The sequence below is a fragment of the Saccopteryx leptura genome, chromosome 9 (assembly GCF_036850995.1).
Source record: "Saccopteryx leptura isolate mSacLep1 chromosome 9, mSacLep1_pri_phased_curated, whole genome shotgun sequence".
NCBI classification, from domain to species: domain Eukaryota; kingdom Metazoa; phylum Chordata; class Mammalia; order Chiroptera; family Emballonuridae; genus Saccopteryx; species Saccopteryx leptura.
The window spans coordinates 46,369,239-46,383,064 of NC_089511.1; the positions used below are offsets into that span (position 1 = coordinate 46,369,239).

At 47.1% G+C, this 13,826-nt stretch overlaps 1 protein-coding gene across 3 annotated transcripts in view; it reads left to right on the plus strand.

Moving 5' to 3' along the window:
* The window catches only part of SPTBN4 (spectrin beta, non-erythrocytic 4), a 95,461-nt gene that overhangs the window by 64,612 nt on the left and 17,023 nt on the right, over positions 1-13,826 (plus strand). For all 3 annotated transcript variants that reach the window (XM_066350017.1, XM_066350018.1, XM_066350019.1), the window contains 2 exons: positions 10,072-10,296; positions 11,163-11,252. In XM_066350017.1, the coding sequence (XP_066206114.1) occupies positions 10,072-10,296; positions 11,163-11,252 (315 nt within the window). The remainder of the gene's footprint in view (positions 1-10,071; positions 10,297-11,162; positions 11,253-13,826) is intronic.

The window sequence follows — 13,826 nt, forward strand, 5'->3', positions numbered from 1 at the left end:
CCGACCGGGATCCACCCGGCACGCCCACCAGGGGCGACACTCTGCCCACCAGGGGGCGATGCTCTGCCCCTCCGGGGCGTCACTCTGCCACGACCAGAGCCACTCTAGCGCCTGGGGCAGAGGCCAAGGAGCCATCCCCAGCGCCCGGGCCATATTTGCTCCAATGGAGCCTCGGCTGCGGGAGGGGAAGAGAGAGACAGAGAGGAAGGAAGGGTTGGGGTAGAGAAGCAAATGGGCGCTTTTCCTATGTGCCCTGGCTGGGAATCGAACCCGGGTCCCCCGCACGCCAGGCCGACGCTCTACCACTGAGCCAACCGGCCAGGGCCTAAACTCTTTTTTTTTTTTAAAGATTTTATTTATTCATTATAGAGAGGGGAGAGAGAGAGAGAGAAGGGGGGAGGAGCAGGAACCATCAACTCCCAAATGTGCCTTGACAGGGCAAGCCCAGGGTTTTGAACCGGCAACCTCAGCGTTTCCAGGTTGACGTTTTATCCACTGCGCCACCACAGGTCAGGCCATCCTTGTCTCTTTTTGACCATTCAGATTTCAGAGGGAGGATTTGGGGCCTCTTACTTTAAAAGAGTCAGCTCTTCCCTACCCATGGGGAGGTTAGGCCCACCAAGCCCAGGAGACCGTGAGTTGGGGTCCCACTGTTTAAGGGACAGACTGAGATGGGGGAGTGTGGGCACGGGGTGGGGAGGAACAGCCAAGGCACATTTGTGACTCTAGGTCACAAAGCAATGGGCGGCCGTGCCAAGCTTCAGCAGAGAAATCCTAGCCTTTTTTTCCAGCAGAGGGAGCCTGAGCCCCAGGTGGAGAGTGACTCAGTCTGGCCATGGTCCCCAGATGGAGTCCATCTGGGCCTCAGGAGTTGCCGCTGGGGAGGGGATGGGAGAGGCCTTCCAAGGCCCATTGTCCCCTGCGGCCCTCTGGAGAGCCCAGACACTGGGCATATGCAGGAGGAAAGGGGTAGTCCAGCTGGGCAGTATTTTGGCTGGTGCTCCCCCCTCAGGCCCTGGGACCAGGCTGGGCTGGGGGCGGTCCTAGCGCCGGGGCGTGGATGTGTGAGTGGTCTGTCTCCCCTCTGACTCTCTCTGGGCCTGTCTCTCAGTCCTGCTCCCCTAGTTCTTCTGTGTCTGTTTCTCTTCATTTCTGTCTCTCCCATCTCAGCCTCTCTTCCTTGATCTCTTATCCCTGTGTTTTCCTCGGGTCCTCCCCATCTCCGCTGCAGCAGGCTTCCTGGGACCCCACCCTCTAGGTCTAAGCCAGAGTTCTCTCTCAGCACCTTCTGCCCAACTGTCCTTCTGGCTGAGGGGCCAGATGGTAGAGTTCCAAGCCCCCACTTTCCCAGTCCTCAGGGGCCTGGCCAGCTGGTTTGGCTCAGCCGCTGGCTCCTGCTTGGGGAGGGGGTGCGGGTGCTGGTCTCCTGCCATCTGAGGGGGACCGCCAGGGGAAAATGCACTGGAGGCTTTGCAGCTGCTGGGCTGAGTCCCTGAGGACTCTTTACTACCCCCATCCTAAGCAAGGCTCTTTCTCTGGCCAAGGAAACATCCTCCTCCCCTTTTTTCATTTTTGTTGTGCCACATTTCTTCATCTAGCTCAGCATGGCCTATGGGAAGAGGCCAGATTCGGAAGCTCCACAGTCCATTCCACGACCATGTGACCAAGGGCAAGTTACCCCATCTTTCTGAGCCTCAGTGTCCCCAGTTATAAAGAAGTGGAGTGACTGAGAGCTACTAGGGTTTTGTGCTCACATGCCCTGGTTTCATATTTTGGCTCTGGCAGTTTTTACTTGGGGTCAGGGACTGCCCCTCTGTGAGCCTCAACTTCTCTGTCTGGTAAATGGGAAGACAGCAAGGTAGATCTGAGTAGCAATCAGGTTGATCTGGGGTCAGGGCTGGCTGTGTCATTAGCAATCATGTGGCCAGTGCCTGAAGCTTTTTTGGAAGTAGGGTCTTCTGGGGTTTTTTTTTCTTTACCTTTAATGTCTACATTATTTTATTTTATTTTTTTTAGGTTTTATTATTTATTTTATTTTATTTATTCATTTTGGGGGGGGGAGGGAGAGAGAGAGAGAGAGAGAGAGAGAGAGAGAGAGAGAGAGAAGGGGGAGGAGCAGGAAGCATCAACTCCCATATGTGCCTTGACCAGGCAAGCCAGGGTTTTGAACCGGCAACCTCAGTGTTTCCAGGTTGACGCTTTATCCACTGCGCCACCACAGGTCAGGCGCTTATTTCTTTTTTTGAAAAATTGACATTTAATCCTATACCATAAAATGCACACTTTTAAAATAACAATTCAGTGTTTTTAAAAAAATGTATTTGCAGAGTTGAAAACTCTAACCACTATCTAATTCCAGAATATTGTCATCAACCCAAAAAAATCTTCGTACCCATCAGCTCCCTGTACTAATCTACTTTCTATGTCTGTAACTTTGTCTATTTTGGACATATATAAGGGGAATCATAAATATGTGCTTCTTTGTGTCTGGCTTTTTTAACTTAACAGTGTTTTCAAAAGCCATCCATGTTGTGGGATGTAGCAGTACTTTATGGCTCCTCTGGTTTTCATGTTTAAAGCTAGTTTAATTTCTTTTAAATTTTTTATTTATTAATTTGAGAGAGAAAGGGAAAGGGGAGAGAGAAAGAGAGAGAGACAACAATTTGTTGTTTCACTTATTTATGCATTCATTGGTTGATTCTTATATGTGCCCTGACCAGGAATCACACCCGCAACCATGCCGCCTTGGGACAACACTTTAACCAACTTAGCTACCCAGCCAGGGTGCTAGTTTAATATTTTTAATGTTAATCTTGTAAGGTATTTTTCCCCGCCCAGAAGGAAGGAAGAGGCCAGAGCCACCAAGTGTGGAATAGTAAAAGGGTTTATTGAGTACAGAGCGCGCATTCCGCCCCGCGAGGTTCCCTGGCCCCGAGGAAAGAAAGATGGAGGCAGGCCAGGGAAGTCGCTGATGGCGGTCAGGCAAGCAACTGCCCCCTGAGGGGCAAAGCGGGTCTTGACGAAGGGCCGCAGGTGGAACATGCTCAGGAGCCGGTGGATGATGACCTCCTTGCCCTTGGGTGGCGGTGGGTAGAAGCGGTTGTTGGACAGATAGCCGGTGAAGACGCTCAGCTCGCTGGGGACGACCCACCAGGGCTCGCCCAGCTCCACCTGGCCCCCAGGGGGAAGGAAGGGCTGGAAGTGGCGGGCGGCAAACAGTGCACTTGGCGAGGCTGCGGCTGTCCAGTTGCGGAGGCCAGCCAGGGCCAGGCGGGAGACCCCTAAGGACCCATCTTTGCTCTTGGTCATGGACTCCGGGAGCAGAGGCTGGAATCCGGCTTCCATGGTGAGCGTCTCCTCGCTGGGGTCTGGGGGCAGCTCCTCCTCATAGCTGACGGCAGGAGTTGACCCTGTCAGCTCCTCCACGAGGGGCCTGAACTCCTCAGGGCTGATGTACGAATCCTGCTCCCTGTCCAAGGAGGAGAAGAGAAAGAGGCCTTCTGTCCCCAGTGTCTTCAGCGCAGACTCCTGCCGCGCGGCCGCCTGGGCCTGGGTGTAGCGGGCGAGAACCAGAAGGGGAAGTCAGGCGGCTCGCTGAGCTGGAACTCGGCATGGATCCGGAACATCACAGTGTAGTAGACTTCCCTGGCCTCCATCTCCTCCATCTATCTTTCCTCGGGGACAGGGAACCTTGCTGGGCGGGACGCGCTCTGTACTCAATAAATCCTTTTGTTATTCCACTTTGCAGCTCCGAGCCCTCTTCCTTCCTTCTGGGCGGGGAAAAATACCTTACAAATCTTTAATATGGTTCAGGTAAGAGAAGCAGAACAGCAAGGTGACTAGTCAAACAAAGTCAACACATTTGCGGAGACCTACACTGTGCAGGTACAGTGCACTGGGATCCAACTGTGAAAAAAACATATGTCCCTGTCTTCCCTGACCCCATAGCTGTTGTGAGGATTAGATGAGTTATTCCTTGTCAAGCATCGGGATATGTTACCTATTATTGCTGTTACAATAAGAACTTCAAACAGAAGGGTAAAAAGGAAAAAGTCTTCCTTCCCCTTTGCACACACAGTCCCATCCTCCAGGGGTGTAACTGTTCTCGACAGTTTCTTCTCTATCCTAGAAATATTGTGTGTGTGTGCGCACACACACACATATACACACACACACCATACTGAAGCTTGCCTTTTTACTTGACAAAACACCCTCGGCATCCTTTCTTGTCACAAAATCTATGGAAATACCCTGTCCCTTTAAACTGTTGCATGGTATTCCATGGGCTGGTTTGATAGTCTATCTTTAATCAGTCTTCTGTTGAGAGATCTTTGGGTTGTTTCCAATCTGCTAGCACAAATAACACTGCAAAAGACATCTTCGTCTATATGTATTTGAGCACATGTGCAAGTATTTGCAAGTATTGCAAATAACACTGCAAAAGACATCTTCGTCTATATGTATTTGAGCACATGTGCAAGTATTTCTGTAGAAAATGGTTCTCGGCCCTGGCCGGTTGGCTCAGCAGTAGAGCGTCGGCCTGGCGTGTGGGGGACCCGGGTTTGATTCCCGGCCAGGGCACATAGGAGAAGCACCCATTTGCTTCTCCACCCACCCCCCTCCTTCCTCTCTGTCTCTCTCTTCCCCTCCCGCATCCAAGGCTCCACTGGAGCAAAGATGGCCCGGGCGCTGGGAATGGCTCCTTGGCCTCTGCCCCAGGCGCTAGAGTGGCTCTGGTCGCGGCAGAGCGACGCCCCGGAGGGGCAGAGCATCGCCCCCTGGTGGGGCAGAGCATCGCCCCCTGGTGGGCAGAGCGTAGCCCCTGGTGGGCGTGCCGGGTGGATCCCGGTCGGGCGCATGTGGGAGTCTGTCTGACTGTCTCTCCCCGTTTCCAGCTTCAGAAAAAAAAAATACAAAAATACAAAAAGAAAAAAAAGAAAAAAAAAATGGTTCTCAAAGTGCCACTTCTGGGCCAAAAGGCATATGCACTAAAGATAGCTATAGCCATATCTCCTCCTGAAAAAGCAGTGGAAACACCTGCAATGTGACTGTCAGCATCCATCACCCCTGTGATCAGCATCATTAGGTATTGTCAAGCTTTTTCATCTCTGCTAATCTGGAAAAAGTGACAGATACTGTCTTATAGTTATTTTAATTAGCAGTTTCCTGAACATTGAAAGAGGCTGAACATCTTGTTGTTTAATGACCATTTTGCTTCTGCACCCTTTGCCCATGTTTGCAGAAAAGGATATACATTAAATGGGTGTTCAAAATATATGGCATTTTTGTAGAAATAGAGAAGTGTCAGTGTCTTAATTATTCCATCTTGGGTCATATGGCCACTTCCTGAAGGTTGTAAAGGGTTTTCATCTAGTGGCAACTGGAATTTATAATCTTAACGTTTCAGACTATATTTAAGAGTTTCCTGAATTCTAATGCATTTTAATTTTCTTAATGAAAAAGGTTTTGGGGTGATTTTTCTTTTTCTTTGATTTCTGTAGCTTATGAATGTGCCTTTAAAAATTTTCCATCTTACATGGTTTTGACGTTACAGTTTTATTTTTACCATTTTATGACCCCACAGAATGTGAACTGTATCAGTTGGGACTCTTTGGGGTGCAATTCATAGCACTTAAACCCAAATTAACTTAGGCTAAAAAGGGACATTGTTGGCTCAGGTAGCTAAAAGATTCATGGGTATGCAGCTTTCTGCATGGCTGGATTAGTTACTCAAATTATGCCCTCAGCCTGACCAGGCAGTGGCGCAGTGGATAGAGCGTTGGACTGGGATGCAGAAGACCCAGGTTCGAGACCCCGAGGCCTCCAGCTTGAGCCTGGGCTCGTCTGGTTTGAGCAAAAATTCACCAGCTTGGATCCAAGGTCGCTGGCTCAAGCAAGGGGTTGCTCGGTCTGCTGAAGGCCCATGGTCAAGGCACATATGAGAAAGCAACAATGAACAACTAAGGTGTTGCAATGCGCAGTGAAAAACTAATGATTGGTGCTTCTCATCTCTCCGTTCCTGTCTGTCTGTCCCTGTCTATCCCTCACTCTCACTCTGACTCTGTCTTGGTAAAAAAAAAAAAAAAAAAAAAATTATGCCCTTAGGAATCTGTTTCCATTTCTGCACCCCGTTTGCCTCTGTGTTGGCCTCATTGTTGGGAGCTTGTTTCCTTGCAGTGTCAAGATAGCCCCCAGTACCCTGGGTCTATATTCTATCAGTTTAGGAACCCCTAGGAAAGAGGGCATTCCTTCCAGCTCACACTTTTCCAGCAAAAATGGGAAGAGTTTTCATTGGCTGATTTTAGGTCACATGCCATCTCCTGCCCAATCCTTGTGGCCACAGTGATTTAGTGTTCTCATTGGCAGGCCTGAGTTATATGGCCATTCTTGGGCTGCTGGATTTCAGTGGCCCCTCAGGAAGCCAGAAGTGTTTTCATTGACTCAGCTTACGTCATATGACCATCCCCTACCCAATTCCTGTGGTCAGGGTGTTTTCAGTGTTCTGGGCACTCTAGGTTTTATTAATCTCTCAAGAAGCTCAGAACCTGAGAGTGGCGTTGGAGTTACTGCGAAGTAAGGGATGGTTGTTGAACAGGCAAAACCAACAGCTCTGCACTAAAGAACCTTGGAACAAAAGTCTTGACTTGGTTCTTAAGTTTTGAGTTCTGGCTTGCAGTCTCTTTCCTTAGTCTGTTACCACTTAAATTCATTGTTATTTTGTTTTCTTTTCTAGCTTACTCCCATCTGTTTAGAATCACACAAGTAAATATATTTTTTGGGTAAAAAATATTACTAACCTAGAAGTTTTCAGTAAAACAAAGCCTCCCTTCTCTATACTTCCCAGCCTCATACCCCAAAGAGAACCTCAATTATTATTTGGTGTGCACCCTCTAGACCTCTTCCTATGCATTTACAAATGTACCTATGTATATATATATATATATTTTTTTTTTTTAGTGAGAGAGAGACAGGGAGAGAGATGAGAAGCATCAACTCATAGTTTCAGCACCTTATCTATCTATGGCCATACCACCCTGAACATGCCTGATCTCGTCATAGTTGTGGCACCTTAGTTGTTCATTGATTGCTTTCTCATGTGTGCCTTGACCAGGGGTCTCCAGCCTGAGCCAGTGACCCCTTGCTCAAGCCAGTGACCTCGGGCTTCAAGCCAGTGACCTTTTGGGCTTAAGCCAGCAACCATGAGGTCGTGTTTAGGATCCCATGCTCAAGCTGGTAAGCCCGTGCTCAAGCCAGATGAGCCCGCACTCAAGCCAGTGACCTCAGGGTTTTGAACCTGAAACCTCAGCATCCCAGGTCAGTGCTCTATGCACTGCACCACCATCTGGTCAGGCATGAATTTTTAATATTTTTTATTTTATTTTTAAGTTTAATTTAAATTTTTGAATAAATAAATTTTATGGTTCAGACATCAAAAATCATATAAAAACCCTATGTGAAAAGTCTTGCGTTTATCTCTGTCCTCATTCACTAAATTCCCACCCACCGAATAGGTACTATCTGTTATTAATTTCTCGTCTATTCTAGGGAAGTTTTATGCATGTGCAATCCACAACAAATATATATTAATATGTATGTTCAAAATTGCTTTTCCTCTTGACAGTAAATCTTGGCTATTATTCAATACTGTTATGGATTTGTTTAACTGTTTCACTCCTAATGGGCATTGAGGTTGTTTCCAATTTTTTCCCATTATAAATTCTGCTACAATGAGATCCTTGGAGACATCTCTGCTACAGTGAACACCTTTGGACAAACATCTTTGTGAATATGTGCTAGTATTTACTTATTTATTTATTTTTTTTACAGAGACAGAGAGAGAGTCAGAGAGAGGGACAGATAGGGATAGACAGGCAGGAACAAAGAGAGATGAAAAGCATCAATCATCAGTTTTTTGTTGCGACACCTTAGTTGTTCATTGATTGCTTTCTCATATGTGCCTTGACCACGGGGCTACAGCAGACCGCGTAACCCCTTGCTCAAGCCAGCTACCTTGGGTCCAAGCTGGTAAGCTTTGCTCAAACCAGATGAGCCCACGCTCAAGCTGGCGACCTCGGTGTCTCGAACTTGGGTCCTCCACATCCCAGTCCGACACTCCATCCACTGCACCACCGCCTGGTCAGGCTGCTAACACTAGATATTGATTTTATGTTTTTACCAATCTGATGAATAGAAAACTATACCTTGTTTAATTTGTATTTTCCTGCTCATTAGTGAGACTGGGGATCTTTTCATGCACTTATTTTTTCTTCTGTGTGTTGCCTGTTCACATGTAATGCCAATTTCTCTTTCTCTCTCTCTCTCTCTCTCTTTTGAGAAAGAGACAAGAAGGGAAAGAGATGAGAAATATCAACTTGTGGTTATGGCACTTTAGTTATTCATTGATTGCTTTTTATATGTGCCTTGACCAGGGGGCTCCAGCTGAGCCAGTGACCCATTGCTCAAGCCAGCAACTTTGGACTCAAGCCAGTGACCATGGGATCATGCTGACAATCTCGTGCTCAAGCTGGCGACCTCGGGGTTTTGAACCTGGGACCTCCACATCCCAGGTTGACTATCCACTGCACCACCACTAGTCAAGCCCCACTTCTCTTTTGGGCGGTCTTTCCTTGTTGATATCATTTATTTGTACCGTGAACAAATCACAACTGAAGGCCTATTACAAGTCAGGCACTGTTCGAGTAACTTGGGAATACAGAAGTGGATTGACACTGCCTCTGCCCTCATGAAGCTCACATTCTAGAAACAAGAGACCAATAAAATAAAACTATAAGTGCCTGACCGGGCGGTGGCACAGTGGATTCAGTGTCGGACTGGGATGCGGAGGACCCAGGTTCGAGACCCCAAGGTTGCCAGCTTGAGCGCGGGCTCATCTGCTTTGAGCAAAGCTCACCAGCTTGAGCCCAACCAAGGTTGCTGGCTCGAGCAAGGGGTCACTCAGTCTGCTGTAGGCCCTCCGGTCAAGGCACATGTGAGAAAGCAATCAATGAACAACTAAGGTGCTGCAACGAAGAATTGATGCTTCTCATCTCTCTCCCTTCCAGTCTGTTCATCTCTCTGACTCTTTCTGTCTCTGTCACAAAATAAATAAATTAATTAATTAAAACAAAACAAAACAAAAAAACCCTATAAGCAAAGTCAGTTACCTGATGGTGGTCAGTGTTGTGGAAACAGGAAGCAGAATAAAGGCAAATTCTTTGATTGTTAAATAAACTAATTCTTTGCTCTAATATGTGTTAAATATTTTTCCAGTTTGTTATTTGTGTTTAACTGCATCTAGAAACTTTGGTTGGTGTGAAAGTATTTTATGTGGCCAAATTTGTAAATCTTTCCCTTTATGGTTTTTATGCTTGGAAAGATTTTCTCCATCTCAAGATTATAAAAGCATTTGCCCAGGTTTTCTTCTAGTACCTTATGGATTTACTTATTCCATTTAATCCATCTGGAATTGTTCTCAGCATGAAGAGTGAGGAAGAGATCCAGCTAAATTGGTTAGCCAGTTGGCCGATGACCATTCGTTGAATAATCCATGTTTTCCTTGGAGATTTGAAATGGCATCTATAAAATATATTAATCTCCTGTGTGTTTGGGTCTGCTTTTGCACTTTGTGCCTATCCCTATATCAACCATTTAAATCACTATAGCTTTGTATTTATTTTTGCTGTTTGGAAAGGTTGTCTCTTTAGACGAATTACCTAACTTCTCGAGGCGTCAGTTTCCTCCTCTGTAAAACAGGGATACCACCAACTGTGAAAGGTTTTTCTGAGAACTAAAAAATTAATGGACCACTTTAGTCCAGGGGTCAGGTAAGCCTCTTTGGGAAGGTAATATCTAAGATGAATTCTAATTGACAAGGAAGCTCATTCTTGGCAGAGGGAATAGCACAGGCAAAGGCCCTGAGGCAGGAACTGAGAGTGTTGCCGAATCAAAGAGGTGAGGGCAGCGCTGTAGAGGGAATTGTGCAAGGGGAGAGTGGAATGGTGGGCCGCGGTGAGGGGTTTGCTGTCACCACAGAGATACTGGAGCCCACGGAGCCTGCCCCTCTTTCCACAGTCGATGGAGTCACAAGTGGAGGAGTGGTACCGCGAGGTGGGCGAGTTGCAGGCACAGACGGCGGCGCTACCGCTGGAGCCCGCAAGCAAGGAGTTGGTCGGGGAGCGGCAGAACGCCGTGGGCGAGCGCCTGGTGCGCTTGCTGGAGCCGCTGCAGGAGCGCCGCCGCCTGCTACTCGCTTCCAAGGAACTGCACCAGGTGGCGCACGACCTCGACGACGAGCTGGTGAGGCCCGGAGCGGGGATCTGGGGTGGGACCAAGATAACGCCCCGGGGGGAGGGGTAGAGGCTGGGGGCGGGGCCGGGGCTGTGGGTGGAGCTGGCTAAGAGACCTGAGAGACCCAGCTGTTCAATCCTTCACTTATTCATTTACTGATTCACGCACTCATTCATTCAATTCATTCTTTCTTTCACATTCATTTACTGTTTCAGTCATTTATTCATGACTCATTCTTTCCTTCCTTCACCCATTTATTTACTTGTTACTCATTTATTCACTCATCACTCATTCATTCATTTCCTCATTCAGTCATTCACTTCCTGATTTGCTCATTCATTCATTTATTCACTAATTTGATCATTTATTTGATCAAGTCCTGGTTCCAGCCCTGGGCTTGAATGATGCTGGAGTCACAGGGGAGATCAAAGAAGACCCCATACCTGCCCATAGACTCTTTGGCATAGAGGACTGAGAGTCTAAAGGGAAAACATTTTTGTCCCCAGATAGTGACAATCCAGGTTGGTTAGGACTGTGATGGGGCAGGTTAAGGGGCCGTGGGAGCTCAGAGGCAGCAACTCCTCAAGGTCCAAAGTCAGGGAGGGTTTCCTGGAGGAAGGTGCGTCTGAGCTGAGAAGTGAAAGGAAAAAGAGTACACATGAACTTGCTGAGGGAGTAGGAAAGGAATGCCAGGAAGCAAAATCTGCCTGTGCAAAGGCCAGAGGTAAGCATGAGCCTGGCTCGAGTGTGTAGAGCATGTCCAGCACAGATGATGATCCTTGAATGCTGTGCGGGTGGGTGGCTTACAGTTTAGTTGGGATGCAGAGATCCGTGGATGCATTCTCCCCTTGACCTGCTCCCTGTATCCCCTCCAGGCATGGGTCCAGGAGCGGCTGCCACTGGCCATGCAGACGGAGCGAGGCAATGGCCTGCAAGCTGTCCAGCAGTACATTAAAAAGAATCAGGTGAGCAGATTCTGGGCGAGGGAGTGGGTTAGGACATACAGGTGGTTAAAGCCAAAAAGGGGAATTAATTCGCTCTTGTCTTTGAAAAGACAGAAGGTACCGATACATCCAGGTTCTTCCATGACATCATAAACCACTGTTTCAGATCCATTTTTTGTTTTTCCTGCATTAGTTTTGTTATAGGGCAACTCTCCTCTCCTAGTGGTAAAAGACCTCGACCTCCACCAGATTCAAATTTACATCTCGCCTGACCTGTGGTGGCGCAGTGGATAAAGCGTTGACCTGGAAATGCTGAGGTCGCCGGTTCGAAACCCTGGGCTTGCCTGGTCAAGGCACATATGGGAGTTGATGCTTCCAGCTCCTCCCCCTTCTCGCTCTCTGTTTCTCTCTCTCCCTCTCTCTCTCCTCTCTAAAAAAAAAAAAAAAAAAAAAAAAAAAAAAAGAATAAATAAAAACTAAACTGTAAAAAAAAAAAAAAAAAAAAAATTTACATCTCAACTTTAGTATATGTGCTGCCAAAACGAGCACCAAATTGACATCCCATCAGCAAAACTAAAGAGAATTTCTCTCTTCAAAAAGATGCAGTCTCGGCCTGACCTGTGGTGGCGCAGTGGGATAAAGCGTCGACCTGAAACACTGAGGTCGCCGGTTCGAAACCTTGGGCTTGCCTGGTCAAGGCACATATGGGAGTCGAAGCTTCCTGCTCCTCCCCCTTCTCTCTCTCTCTGTCTCTCTCTCTCACTCCTCTCTCTCTAAAAAAAAAAAAAAAAAATCAAATAAAATATTTGAAAAAAAAAAGATGCAGTCTCACTAATCAGCAGGAATAACTCTTATTGGCTCAACTTGAATCACATGCCCACCTGATTTAATCAAGGTGGCCCAGGAATTAGACTGTTCTGACTGGCTTGGTTCCAGCTAAGGGCCCACCCTTGGAACAGCAGGTGAAGTCAGCCTTATTTTAATTACCTGTGATGAGATGGAGGCAAGGAGGTTCCCCAAAAGAAAGTCAGAGTTCCTTCACAAGAATTAAGGGAAATGATCGTTAGTCCATGAAAAGTAAAAACAACAAACAGGTAAAAGCTTGAAACACACACAAGGAGTGAGAATAAAAAGGATCAGAGAGAGTGCTGACTTCTAAGCTGAGTGCTGTTGGGGGCATTTGAGCCCCTGAAACTGCTAGATCTCTGTTCTGCTCTCTGGATCTGTCTACATATCTAAATAGTAGAGAATTGGTCTAGAGCAGTGGTTTTCCAATTGCTTAGCAGAGGAACTCTTTGGTCAAAGCAACTCTTTCACAAAAGCTCAAAGTAAGGCACATGAAAGAGGAATAATAACAATAGCAAAAATGTATTGATTAAAGATTATGTAACAATACTGTAGCATAATACTGCGAGGAAGTCATAACAAGTTATTTCATTTAATCCTCACAATAACTCTGTCTGGCAGGTATTACCATTATCCCTCTTTTTTTTTTTTTTTTTTTTTTTTTTAGCGAGGTAGAGATGGACAGACAGGGAGAGATGAGAAGCATCAACTTGTAGTTGCATCACTTTAGTTGTTCATTGATTGCTTCTCATATGTGCCTTCACTGGGGGGGGGGGGGTTCCAGTGGTGCCAGTGACCCCTCGCTCAAGCCAGCAACCTTGGGCTCAAGCCTGCCACCATGGGATCATGTCTGTCATTACCCCTTTTAACCAAAATTAATAAGTTCGGAAAATGGGGAACTGAAAGATGGTGGGGAGGTGGGTACACAAATTATTTTGAAAGGTTCGTGATCATGCTGCACTAGATGGAGTTCTTTAAGAGGCTGGAGTTTTTCTCAGATTTTGTTTTCTCATCTTGATGAAACTACTCTTGTCTGTGGACAATGTTGGGGGCAAATAAAGCTGACTCATCATTTTTATGGTTGAGGAAAATGACCAAGTACACTTAATGTTTAAAAGTGGGGGAGCTAAAAAAAAAGTGGGGGAGCTGCCTGACCAGGCAGTGGCGCAGTAGATAGAGCGTCAAACTGGGATGTGGAAGGATCCAGGTTCAAGACCCCAAGGTCGCCAGCTTGAGCGCAGGCTCATCTGGTTTGAGCAAAAAGCTCACCAGCTTGGACCCAAGGTCGCTGGCTCCAGCAAGGGGTTACTCGGTCTGCTGAAGGCCCATGGTCAAGGCACATATGAGAAAGCAATCAATGAACAACTAAGAAGTCACAACGTGCAACGAGAAACTAATGATTGATGCTTCTCATCTCTCTCCGTTCCTGTCTGTCCCTGTCTATCTCTGCCTCTGTAAATAAATAAATAAATAAATAAATAAATAAATAAATAAAAGTGAGGGAGCTCAGCTGGGTGTGAGAGTGTTGGATCCAGGGGCTGTTAAAAGAAAAATTGCTGCTGAGCCTAACCAGGCAATGGTGCAGTGGATAGAGTGTTGGCCTTGGACGCTGAGGACCCTGGTTTTGAAGCCCTGAGGTTGCCGGTTGGAGCGTGGGCTTGCCAGCATGAGCACAGGGTTGCTGACTAGAGCGTTGGATCCTGGACAGGACCCCAGGGTCGCTGGCTTGAAGCCCAAAGGTTGCTGGCT